General features: G+C 43.1%; 1 protein-coding gene across 1 annotated transcript; it reads right to left on the minus strand.

Annotated features, from left to right (window-relative positions):
- Window positions 1-1,055: 1,055 nt before the first annotated feature.
- prph (peripherin) lies at window positions 1,056-7,609 on the minus strand (the record flags this gene model as incomplete). The annotated part of the gene is made up of 9 exons (XM_080846834.1): window positions 1,056-1,229; window positions 1,388-1,461; window positions 1,686-1,726; window positions 1,962-2,182; window positions 2,439-2,564; window positions 2,724-2,888; window positions 3,344-3,439; window positions 4,100-4,160; window positions 7,080-7,609. 9 exons carry the CDS (start codon window positions 7,607-7,609, stop codon window positions 1,056-1,058), a joined length of 1,488 nt encoding a protein of 495 aa, XP_080702960.1.
- Window positions 7,610-12,811: the final 5,202 nt, after the last annotated feature.

Below are 12,811 nucleotides of genomic sequence, written 5' to 3' on the forward strand. Positions count from 1 at the left end.
CAATTTAATCCTATCTAATAGTAATATTCTTGGAAATTGGCAAAGGATGAGCATTCCCAAAGAACAGTGAAACAAAAAGATCCCTGCTGTGATGTGAAACGAATGAGGTGTCTCGTTATGTGGTGCACAGTATAGTGATGTATATATAGTATAGTGATGATCATTACTCACTTTCTCAGGAGAGATGAAGTTGAGCTGTTACTATATGTACCAACACAGAGCCATCTGACACAGGTTATAGTCTATTACAAGCCGACAAATGCCTCCCAATATAGGGCGACTGCTCAAACAGTATTATTGTCCCGTTGCACATCATCAGATCAAACCCTGGCAGTGACTATAAACGATAAGAGTATACTATAAAACAGACGAGTGCTTGCGTTACTGTTAAAGGCTCCCCCTGGACGGTAAAGTTTTTCGGCGAGTGTTCATTTTGAGGTGTCAGGTTCATATAGAAAACATACATTACTTGAGAAAATTCTGTGTTTTTTTCTGTAAATCAAGGCCTCAGGTGGTTTTCAACTTAAGGTGAACAGGTAAGGCTTGCTCCACCACAAACCTGCACCTACCAAACTCTACAATCGTCCTCATGTCAGTGACTATGCCAGTACATTCATGTTTGTGTCTGTGTGTTGAACTTTCAGTTTCAGATTGTGAGCAATTGTATCAAGGACTGTGTTTTTGTCAATAATCAATGTCAATAATGTTGCCATTGAACAACACTAAGTTTGAACCATGAATGTGTGTGTAGCACCGTTGTCACAATCAGTGACTGAGTTTACAGTTTAGATCAGTGTATACCTTCTGGGGAAGAGGGCTATCAGACTGAGCAAAATCTGATTTGCTCATGGATCACAGTTTTGAGTCAAAAACAAAAATCCTTCTGTTAAACCTGGCTTGCGTTCCTAATTGTTTCATCAATTAGCACTACGTATGATATAAGCAGCTTTTTATCTCTTTTTCATTCTTATGATTTTCATTCCTTTTCATTTTTCTACCCTATTGTTCACACTATTCTTGACCCTGGAACATTCAGCTGATATTAGCTAGCTTGTCTACTCATCCCTGTCAGAGTCTTTGGAATCACGGTCGTCACGGTCGTCACGGTCGCCACGAGAGTCACGGGAATCACGGGAATCACGGGAGTCACGGGAGTCACGGGAATCACGGGAATCACTCTTGTCACGGCTATCATGGGAATCCTTCTCCTTCCTGGACTCCTTCACAACCTGTAAAGCAGTGACAGATAATAAAGCAAATCCAATGTGATTCACTAAAAACGATAGGACAGAGGGTAAAATAGTGACATGTGTTGATAATTACATGTTGTATATTTTGAATAGCTATACAGAAATGCGGCAGAAGAGTATTTTCTGTCCACACACACCTCTCCATCACGGGTTTCAACAGTCTTGATCACAACTTTCTTTCCATATCCAGGTTCGGGTTTGTCATCGTAGTCTGATTGAACAAAGACAAAAATAGATTTTCATATATCTATATTTAAAGCTATAATGGAACACCACCAGGTGATTTTGCACTTTCATGATTCGGTATTATTACCCTGCTGCAGGGCCCTTAAGAAGTAACCAGTGCTGATCGAGTGCTTCAGTATAAATCAATATAAAGGTAATATTTCACTAATTTACATTTTGAAAGAAACAGATTTGAAAAATCAGCCTTACCACCACCACGGAAGGAGGGAATGTTCATGGGCATAACAATCCTGAGAGAAAAACATATGTAATATAAACAAAAGGCCAACAGAAAGAATTCAAATGTTCAAATTTGTACACAAAAAATATTTTCCACATAAAGAAGCATGAAAAGTGTCCTGAACAGACATAATAATCTGTTTAATCTGATAACTAAAGAGCTGTCAAGGTGTGCCGAAGATTCTTTTATGAATACATGTTGGTGAGCTCTGAAAGAATGTGCCCATTTTTGTTCCAGTTACCAACCTGCTCTCCTCTCCCTCAAGGAGCTTCCTGTAGGTAGCGATCTCAATATCCAGCGCCATCTTGACGTTAAGCAGGTCTTGGTACTCCCTCAGATGGCGAGACATTTCGTCCTTCAGGTGGCGGATCTCCTCCTCCAGGCGATTCACATTGTCCTGGTAGTTGTTTGCCTCCACACCAAACTGATCCTCCATATCCCGCATCTGCCTCAGAAGAGCCTCATTCTGCAGGACAGACACACACACACACACATTGCCAAGATATTCAAACATCCCACACACAACTACAGCGGTTAGAAAACCAATGAAGGGAATACTACAATCCCTTGCTTTGTCTTTGAGCTTTCCCTCGCTAAATTTATGACAATATCTTTATGGCAGTATCTGTTGTGAAAATCAAAGAGCAATGAACAGAAGACAAAAGGATGGGTGGAGAAGATGGAGACATGAGGAGGAATAAGAGTGAAGAGATGATTCCCACCGTGCTCTTGAGGGCATCCACCTCACAGTTGAGAGCCTGGATCTGCCGGCGGGACTCATTCGCCTCCTGCTTGGCCTGCCTCATGCCATCATTATTACGCTTGGCGGACTCTGTCAGGTCAGTAAACTAAGACAGCAAAGAGGAAGAAATGGTTAAATGTATAAATATACAGTATCTATTTTACGTCACTGATTGATACAGTATATGTCAGCATGTGATTCTGTACACTGCTCATAGCAATGATACTGTATGCAATGATACTGTGCGTCGTGGCTCAGTGCTCACCTTGGACTTGTACCATTCCTCAGACTCCTGCATGTTCTTGGAGGCGATGTTCTCGTACTGAGCGCGGATGTCCCTCAGGGCACCTGTGAGGTCGGGGCGAGCCTGGGTCTCCACCTCAAACTTCATCTGCTGGGTCTGGGCACTCACCTGCACGTCCTGGATCTCCTGCAGAGAGTGAATGCATACAGCAACCACACCATCAGTTACTTCACCCATGGAAATAAAACATATAATTTAGATATTACTTAGATTATAACTTAATTTAGATCATTTTAAAAATCTGTATACTTTGGATAAAGGAGAAGGTCATCAGTAGTACACTACCCTTGTTGAGAGACATGTTTTCAATGATTGTCCTTCATCAATTGAGAAAGTGTGTTTATGTATTTGCACACAGTAACAGTTGTACAGTGGTACAGTAATTTCATCTAAACAACCTTCATAATTAAATGTCTTAGTTCAGCTGGCAGTATTAGTTAAATCTTCACGGAACACTTACCGAAAACACAGAACATTACACCTTTTGTTAAATTGATCTAAGGCGTGTCACTGATCTAAGGCTTGCCTATGTCACATTATACAGTGTTTTGCTGTTTCCATGGTAAATGCAGGTATCTCACCTCATCATGGAGCTTCTTGAGGAACTCGATCTCATCCATCAGTGATTCGATTTTCCTCTCCAGGTCCAGACGAGACAGAGTGGCATCATCCACATCCTTTAAAGAGATGATGCGCTCCATTATTTAATAACTCTTTTTATACTGCATTGACAGAGGCCAATGTTATGAGTGTGTTATGGTGTCTTGTCTGGAGATTCGGTGGGCTGTTGCGGTCAGAGATTTACACCCTTAACACATTATGTCTGTGCACTTTGTAAACAGACATAGCAGGGCAGGGTAATGGCCACATAAAAAAAAATCTTCTTAGGTTTCTTCAAATTTGTGCTCAGGAAAAAATCATTTGAGGCAAAGTTTTCATGTCTCATTTAAGTTTTTTGCCCCAAACGTCAACAAACTAATTCAGTGATATAATGATCTATCATTTCTACACAGTTGTACTTTTGATCAAGGCTTCCATCAAGTGTTCTTGTAAGCTTTGACATTTCTTATATTCATATTCATTACCAACTGTCACTGGCCACATGGTGTCACTGTTAGCCCCACTGTTAGCTTTGGGTGTGGTCACCCATTGAGATTAGTCAGGGGAAACAAGATCATAAACATGAGTGACCACCCGCTAATCAGGCTTAGGATATGGCCATTTGTGTTAGAATACACGAGTGTTTTAGGACTTATAGACAAAGAAAATGACAATGAAAGGAGAGCTCTACATCTCTAATGCTGAAAAGAGATTTGATTGGTTTTGGTTATGGTTACCTTACGGAATAGCACCAGGTTATTTTCAGCCTCCTGCTTCTTCTGGGTTTCCTCCTCAAACCTAAGAAAACAAGAGTAACAAATGACAGCTATATTTCCCAATGTACAATATCCAATGTGTGTGTTACCACATTAGCAATGCTGTGGTAGACATTCAGTGTAAAATGGAGTGTGAAATATTTTCCATTGAAACATGAGTGGAATCTGACCTCATAATTTGTGGGTATGAATAACTGTATGCGAAAATGCTGCGACGGACAGATTAAATATTTCCTCATGAATAAAAACATGTTCCAAGCGCCTGGGTCTAAGTCTGACAGAAAATGAACATGGTTTACCAAGAGAATTAATGAGTTAGGAAGCAGCCGCACTAAGTGCTCTGTATAAAACATTACCTGACAGGTGGCTGATCGGGTCCTGCGCTAACATAGGCTGAGAGCATCAGCTGGCAAAGAGCCCTGGAATCAATTAGTTAATTTGCTGGTCTGTGAAAGGATTTGGGACAGAGTCCAAATGCTGCTTGGGTGTGGCAGAAAGGGGGGGGGGGAGATGCATCATTCGTCGGGGGCTGGGGGGTTCGGAGGCTCCTACAGAGCTGGGCACGTTGAGTAAAATCTCAAAGGTCTCAGAGGCCCAGTCTCTGTCCACTTTGCGTTAGCACTTTTATTTGGTCGGGAGGACAATGCACCATCTGTGACATTGGTCCTTGTGAACCATTGTGTCTTCCACTGGTAAGAGGCCGAGCTCTGGGCTGGGCTTAATAATCAGATCACGGGAGAAACTGGCTGACCCCTGATTGCATTCAGCTTGGCTCCTGCTGCTACTGTAGTACATTAGCCATAAGCCAGAGGGTGACTGGGTCTGCCATGACTCAGGGAAAATTACACACACACACACAAACATTTTGATGGAAATTTGGATAATACCCCAAAAGCAACAGCAGCAACAACAAAACAAAGGAAAGAAAAGTATGAATTAATTGTTACATTTCAAATAATTTGCCATTTAAAGTGGTAGATAAAACGTTTCAGAATCTACACTGTTGTACTGAAGTCATAGGAAATCACAGCCAGAATTACAGTTGGCCAACATCGGATTTGTGAAATGTTCAATTCCTCAAAACATACTCTGCACTAAATGTGGCCTTTGTCTGCCAGTCTGTGACTGAGGGTGTGTGTGTGTGTGCTCAGGTCCATGCCGTCTGCATGCTTGGTGGTGCCTCTGTGAGTGTGTGTGTGGGTGTGCACATGTGTGTGTTTATGTATGCAAGTGTGTGTATGTATGTCTGTGAGTGTTTGTGTGTTTGCATGTGTGTCATGTGTGTATGTTTGTCTGTGTGTGTGTGTGTGTGTGTTTGCATGCAAACGTGTTGGTCTGTGTGTGTGTGCATGTGGGCATATGTGTGTGTGTTTCTTCTCATCTTTAATTCATGCACTATTTCAGGGGGTTGTGGTCTGGTAATGGGGTACCTGGCACCACCCCACCCACTCAGGACACCCAACACCCTCTGATGCAGGCAGTCGCATTGAGCACCATTGATTTTTCCAGCTGCTCTCTCTCCTCCTTTCTCTCTCTCTCTCTCTACACCCCTCCTCCACACTCCATCCTATGCGCAGCCAATTTATCCCTAGTCCTGTCATGTCATTTTCAGGGGCAGGACATACTGTAACACATATACACACAGACACACTACATCAAGCACATACGCACTAAACATCTGGGTTTTCCCACCCTCTGAAAGAGAAAGTTAGCACGAAGGGCTGCCATGCTGCTTCATACTGTTACTGAGTGTTTTGGTAATATTTGAAGTAGATTTTATGAAGCTGGCAAACTTGATCTATCAATTCAGAATCATATGTCACACGTCGATGCAGTTTTATTTGCTTGTTAACTGTCTTGTTTGTAAATGGCCAATGGTGCGATGGAAGAAAGTTGCAATGGCTTTGCTCCACTTTCCTGAATTTCAGAACATACATGAAAAAGTGACCACTTCTTGTAGTTCTGCACTGGTTCTGAATCTGTCACCTCTAGGGGTGTCATATCATATAAGCAGAGGGGATTTGAGTTCAAGGAAAATGTACACCTCACCTGGAACTTGGAGTACTGCCCACAATTCATATGCACACACACACATACACTTACACCCACCCTCCCCCCCCCCCCCCCTCCAACAGACACACACACATGCTGCAGTACTGTGGATGCAGGAGGGAGGTTCTGTGTGCTGACGTCTTCGTTTCAATGTCCTTTTATCCTCATGTGCCACGCCCATTCTAAATACAACCACTGGACACATTTAGGTAAAATATCAGAAATTGCCCCACCCTCCCCTGGTACCTTGACGTAAAGTGATGGGCAAGAAAAAGTCTGCATGGGTGTGGCACTGCATGAGCCCTACAGCTTTCATGCATGTGTGTGTGTGTGTGTGTGTGTGTGTGTGTTTGAATGGAAGGAGGGGCTTTGCAAACACCACACTCAAAACACACCCCTATCCATCCAGACCTTTCAATTGTATAGCAGACCTAAATAGTCCCTGGAGAAATAAACTGGGGTTCTTTGAAATTATATTACCCTCTACCAATTATGTTTTTTAACATTATATATTATATATTTCCTTTTTGTGTAACACGTTTAAATACTTACAGAATATCTTTAGTAGGAGCTACACAAAGCATCCAATGAGATATACAGTAAAAAACCTCTTCATTGAGGTATATCTCTGCTTCCTGACTAATGTCAATAACACTGATTTAGGTAGCGCCCGCAAATTGACTTGCTTCAAGCTTCAAACAGTAATAGCCCCTTATTTATTATACACATCAACTATACGCCTTTTGTCTTCCTCCTTTGCAACTTTATGCAATAACTCTACGTACTTTACTTAATGTTTGCATATATCTGAATTAGATGTGATTTGCTAGTCACTATGTGTGAAAATGCTAATGTCTCTCTCTCTCTCACTCATCCTGTATCCACTCACCTCTGCTTCATCAGGGCCAAGTCCTCGGCCAGGTTGTCCCTTTCCACCTGGATCTGGTCACGGTCCTTCCCCACGAAATCCAGCTCCCTCCTGAGCTCGCGCATCTCCTTGGTGTAGAGGTCGCTGGCACGGTTGGGCTTGCCCTGCTGCTCCTGGCCCTTGTACTGGCTCAGTTCGGCCTGCAGCCCAGAGTTCTGCTGCTCCAGGTAACGCACCTTGTCGATGAAGCTGGCGAAGCGGTCGTTGAGCTCCATCAGCTCCTGCTTCTCGTTGCTGCGGGTGGCCAGGAATTCCTGGTTGACGGCCTCGGCCAGAGAGAAGTCAACCTTGTCGTAGGAGACCCGAGGGGTCGGGGTGCTGGAGCGTGCCCGGTAGGCCACCTGACGAGTAGGCATGGCGCCGGGCATGGAGCTCAGGTAGCGGCTGGAGTGGGGCATCATGCGGGACGAGAGGGGGGTATACGACTGCATGGAGGAGGGTGCGCCGAAAGTGCGGCGGTAAGAAGTGCGGGCGGTAGAGTGGCTGCTCATGGTGGCGGTTGGCTGGCTGGTCTGAGTTTTCTTAGCTTTAAGAATCTGTTCAGTTTTTCTTCCTTTCTCGCTCTGTCTTCCTTTCTCTATCTGTCACACTCAAGCGATGTTGTTCTCAGAAGTGGTTGGGAGCAGCTGTCTGAGCTCAGGAGGGTTGAAGAGGGAGCGAAGCAACAGGACGTCCAAGTGAGATGCAGCGCAGCTTTTATACATCCCTGGACTGGACATCCCGTCCCACCCGCCTCCCTCTGCCCTTCCACGCCCCCCTTCTCCCCCTCTCCCTCCCCTCACTCGTTCCCCAGAGTTCCTGCCTCCTTCTTCATTCTATCCATCCATCACCCTACCACACGCAGGCTCTGCGCTAGCCACTCCCTCCCTGCAGACCCTCCCTATGTCCCCTCCACCCCCACCCCCCCATCTCTCTCTCATCTGCCCCTCCCTTTTGTCCTGCACTGTTGGCAGTCATCCCAACGGTCTCCCACATTATTGCCCAATATCACTAAAGATGTCTCCATCTCTCCACCCTTCTCTCGCCATCCCTCCATCACACTGCCCAGCCCAAGCCCCAGCCCCCCTCCCCATCCCCCCATCCTTAACAGGACGTATGTTCTCTGCAGGCACTGCGTCCGACCTCTGCGCTTACTGCACTGCTCACGCCTCTCATCCTCTTCCTCACCTTCCTCTTCTTCCTCTCTGTTGGAGTTGTGACCCTTGGGTGTCCCACTAGTGTAGGGGTCTGTCCATCTGTCTGTGTACAAAATATCTGTCTGCATTTCTTAGCACCTATGTATTTATGTATCTATCTATCTATCTATCTATCTATCTATCGATGTATTTATCTATCGATCGATCTATCTATCTATCTATCTATCTCGTTCTGCCTGTGTTACCTTGCTTATAAAATCTTAACATCACTCGATATACTTTCCTTAGTTTCACTTTGACTGACATACCTCTAATGTTACCTATGTCTGAATGTTTACATTAGAACCGAATCCCCGCAACTGCAGTCCTTGCACATTCTTGAAAAGGAGAAAAAGTACATGCTCTCTTCCCTGCATTCTCTGTCTCCTGTTTTCCTGTCCACTGCCTCTTTTTCCACATGTAATAGAATATTGTATTGATGTTCTGAGAGGCAGACAAAGGCTGAGTCATGACTATGCAATTCTACCCCACAGCAGCAGAAGGCAGCGCTCATATTGGGTGATCTTTGCCTGAAGCCTATTTTTACATCTGACACACAAGACAGCCCACTGCAGGAAGAGTCCAGTGCCGGAAGATCAGATATGAACCTGATGCTTGCCAAGATAGATAGAGCTTTCAAACAAGGGACCATGCCTGTGTCACAAAAACAAGAGCAGAAATAATTTCCATTTCATTCATATTGGACTGGACATGCTCAGGATTTTGGCGCCATGCTACCATTTGACAATAAACATAAAACATAAACATAAAACATCTGTACAGCCAGTATAAAGGCTCATTTTGTAAGGGCAATGGCTAATTTTCCTGTCTTTTTCCTAAATTCAACATCATAGCATTTAATTTGCGTTGATTAAGTACAAGTCTAATGCGCAGCTATGGTCAGTTGCTCACAGAACGATGTTAAAATATATCCTCTTAGAGGGCAGAAGAGAGACAAGGCTAGTGCCATCATTCTACATGTATTTAAAAAACCATCAATTCATTTGTTTAATGGCCTGTTCATCTATAAGCATGAAGATGTATGGGTCTAGAGGTGGAGAGTGGCTGTGAATGTGCGGAGGGCACTGCAGATGTCCTCCTGTGTCTCTGTGTAAGTACATGTGTCCAGACCACCTCTTTAGCTAATTGAGCTGCTGCAGTGAGCACAGGGATGTTTGAAAACACATGGTTTCATCTGCAGGAGAATGTGTAGAGTCAGGGATGCGATGGGTAGGTTAAGTCACTTATACCATTACAGAAAAATGTAGGACCACAGCCCATATTTTCACGTACAAATGTTGGTAGCATAAAAGAGATAATTAGATGAGAAACTTAACAAGAGTCTATATGCCTTGACCTACATGTCTATGACAGGCCCAAACAATTGTGCACATTTAACAAAACGTCAGTACCTTCAGAACCAATTTGGCATAGGGTACAAGGTTAAAACAAGGTAAAGGTTTGGCATTGTTTTGCACAAGTTAAATACAGAATACATTTTTCAGACTGAATACACTGTTTTCATTGTGAGCATTAACATTACCATCAACTTAATACTTATATCTTTCTTTAAGAGTAGATTCTTGGCTTGGGATAGTTCAAATTGTTTGTTTGATGATGCAAGTAAAATCAACAAAACCTTTGAGTCAGCTTGCTGCTGCTGTTGCTATGCGTGTGTCAAGCGTGTGTGTGTCAAGCATGTGTGTGTGTGTGTGTGTGTGTGTGGAAAAGGACCATGCTTTTAGGGTGAGGTCTGCCAAGACATGCAACAGAATGAATCGAATGTCAGCTTTAATGTGGATGCAATGCTGAGCATGCATTTTGCTGTCAGCTACTGCAGCTTTTAATGTGCCATGGGGGAATATACTCTCTCTCTCCCTCTCTCTCTCTCTTTATCTCTCTCTCTCTCACTCTCTCTCTCTCTCTTTTTCTCTTGCTCTCTCTTTCTCTCTCTTAGATCTTATACTAATTCAACCTCCCCTAATGTGGTTTCTTTCACTTGAAAGTCTTCTTACACTTCAACCTTCCATATTTAGTATTTATACATCTATGTTTGCCTCGTGCCTGACATGGTCAACTTACTGCCTGGTACGTTTCCTATTTTAGACAGATGGGCTGTCTTCAATGGCCTAATGTCAGTGGTGTGTTTCACTCTCTCTTTATCGTTTTCTAGCTGTCTGTCTGTCTATCTTATATTTCACTTCATGCACTTGCTCTCTTGTTGTCTGGTCTTAAACTCTCTTCCTCTCTCTTTCAGCCTTTCGTTTTCTCTTTTAGGATGTGAGCCTGTAGTTTGGTACAGCTGCCTCCTATGTCTGGCTTTCTTAGTAATTAATTTCCTGTGTGTTGGGCCTCGCACCCTAATCTAATCGTCCTATCTCATAAATGAGTTATCTCTCTCTCTCTCCCTCTCTCTCCCTCTCTCTCTTTTCATCCCTCTCTCCCACAGTCTTTCTCTCATGCCCTTCTGTCGGCCTTTTCTTAATGGATATTGCGCACTGCAACAACAATTCCTCACAGTAATTTTCCGGTAAAGACCGGTATTCCCATATGACGGCTGATCATGTTTCTTATATCCAATGACTTTCTCTCTTAGGCCCTTACCACAAAAATGTCTCATTTAGTCCTCTCATGCAGTCTCTAAATAAATGTGTTCTCATGTGCTCCATGCAAATGTAAGCAAATGACAAGTAACCAAATTATACTCACATTTACAAATAATGACCTTTTTTGCCAGATGCTATCTCGGCTCTCTAAAAACAGTCCGGTTATGCTCTTCATTTTGCAAATAACTCCCTATCAACCCCCCTTTCAAACACACACACACACACACACACACACACACACACACACACACACACACACACACACACACACACACACACACACACACACACACACACAGTAATTGTTTATAATACTGCCATATATTTCAGGTATCAGGTCACACACTCCATTCAGCAGCATAGCTAACAGTGTGTAAATGTACAGGACAGTGTGACTCATCAATTTTGCCCTTAGTAGGAGTTCAAATGTCACTCCTTAACAGCTTATCAGATCAGAACAGGTGGATAATTACTCTCTGGGAATGAAGGACAGATAATTAGACACCTTTCACATGTAGACAATGTAAGACCTTTACTTTTACACAATTGAATATGTCAACTGGAAAACTGTGTGTTTGTGCTGGTATAGGCACACACAGGCGCTACCTGACAATAGTTTATGTAGTATTTCTCATTCCGATACAACTGCATTGCAAAGGCAATGTGTCAATATTACCATCACATGGGCTGATGCAGTGGTGTTGGCAGTTTGGTTTTATGACACAAAAGTGGGACTAGTTCCTCAGATTGATGGTCAAATGATTTATAATGACATTGGTTATCATTAGCGGATCTAAATGCTTGCCTGTTTCATTAATGGCAAGGAAATGCAGACGCCATCTAAATGAAAGTATGTTTCCCCCAAGATCAAAAACCCTTGGGATGTTAATTACTCTTCAGTAGCCGCTGAGGTAGGAGCATGGATGTAGCTTTTTATTATTCGTTTTTTATCTGATCCTTTAATCACACCGAATGCTTTGTATCAGAAGCAGCTGATTTGCTTTCAAACAGCACTGTAAATATTTCAGCTGTGGCTTTAACCATGAAGAACATGTTTTTCCTCTCTTGAGTGCTCTTGAGACAACCATCATTCATTAAAAGCTTTTGTCTATTCCTTCCTTATGAGACATTTCACACTGTCCACGGTCTTAATTCTATAGTAAAGGCCAGTGCTGTCAGTGTTATTGATGACCCCATGTGAGTACCCTTCTGATAAAGCAATTGATCTTGTATTAGTGAAAACCTTTTTTTTTATTAGTAGCCCTTGGGGTTGACATTAGATACGTTTGAGTTTTGGAAATGGAAAGTCTTGAATGAGGCACAGCCCTGACATACCTGCAGTGCAGATGTTTTAAATGATATGGTTGATGAGACCTGATGTTAAGTTCTGCACGCATTGTAACTCAGGAAACACTGTAGTTGCTCATTGTAGACACACTCTCTGGTAAACAGTTAAATGCAGAGGCAAAACTAAAAGAGAAGCACTTTTTAATGACACAGGTCTTACACACTACCCCTGAGGAGCCTAACACTAACAGTAACGCAAAAGACCTGCTCAGCAGTTAGGGAACGCTAACATCAATAATTCAGGGGAGGCTTCTATTCCTTCCTGTGTGCTAGGCCGTTCAATAACAACGGCGATTACTGTTATGAACTGCTCTTGTCACTAATGTCCCTCCCATGTTATGGTGTGCAATGTATGATGTTTCGTATAACTTACTCAGCACTTCGGCAGGGAGTATGGTTTCTTGCCTCATCATGTAGTCAATGCTGTGAAACCCAGCTCTGCGATCTATACCTGAGAGCTCATTTCATAGGTATTGGAGGCTTTGTATATGTCAACTCAATAGCAGTTTAACATCAGTTTATCCACAAAAGTCAGCTAAACTAATGATGCACTTGGTGAAACTGA

This window comes from Sprattus sprattus (assembly GCF_963457725.1).
Source record: "Sprattus sprattus genome assembly, chromosome: 10".
NCBI lineage: Eukaryota > Metazoa > Chordata > Actinopteri > Clupeiformes > Clupeidae > Sprattus > Sprattus sprattus.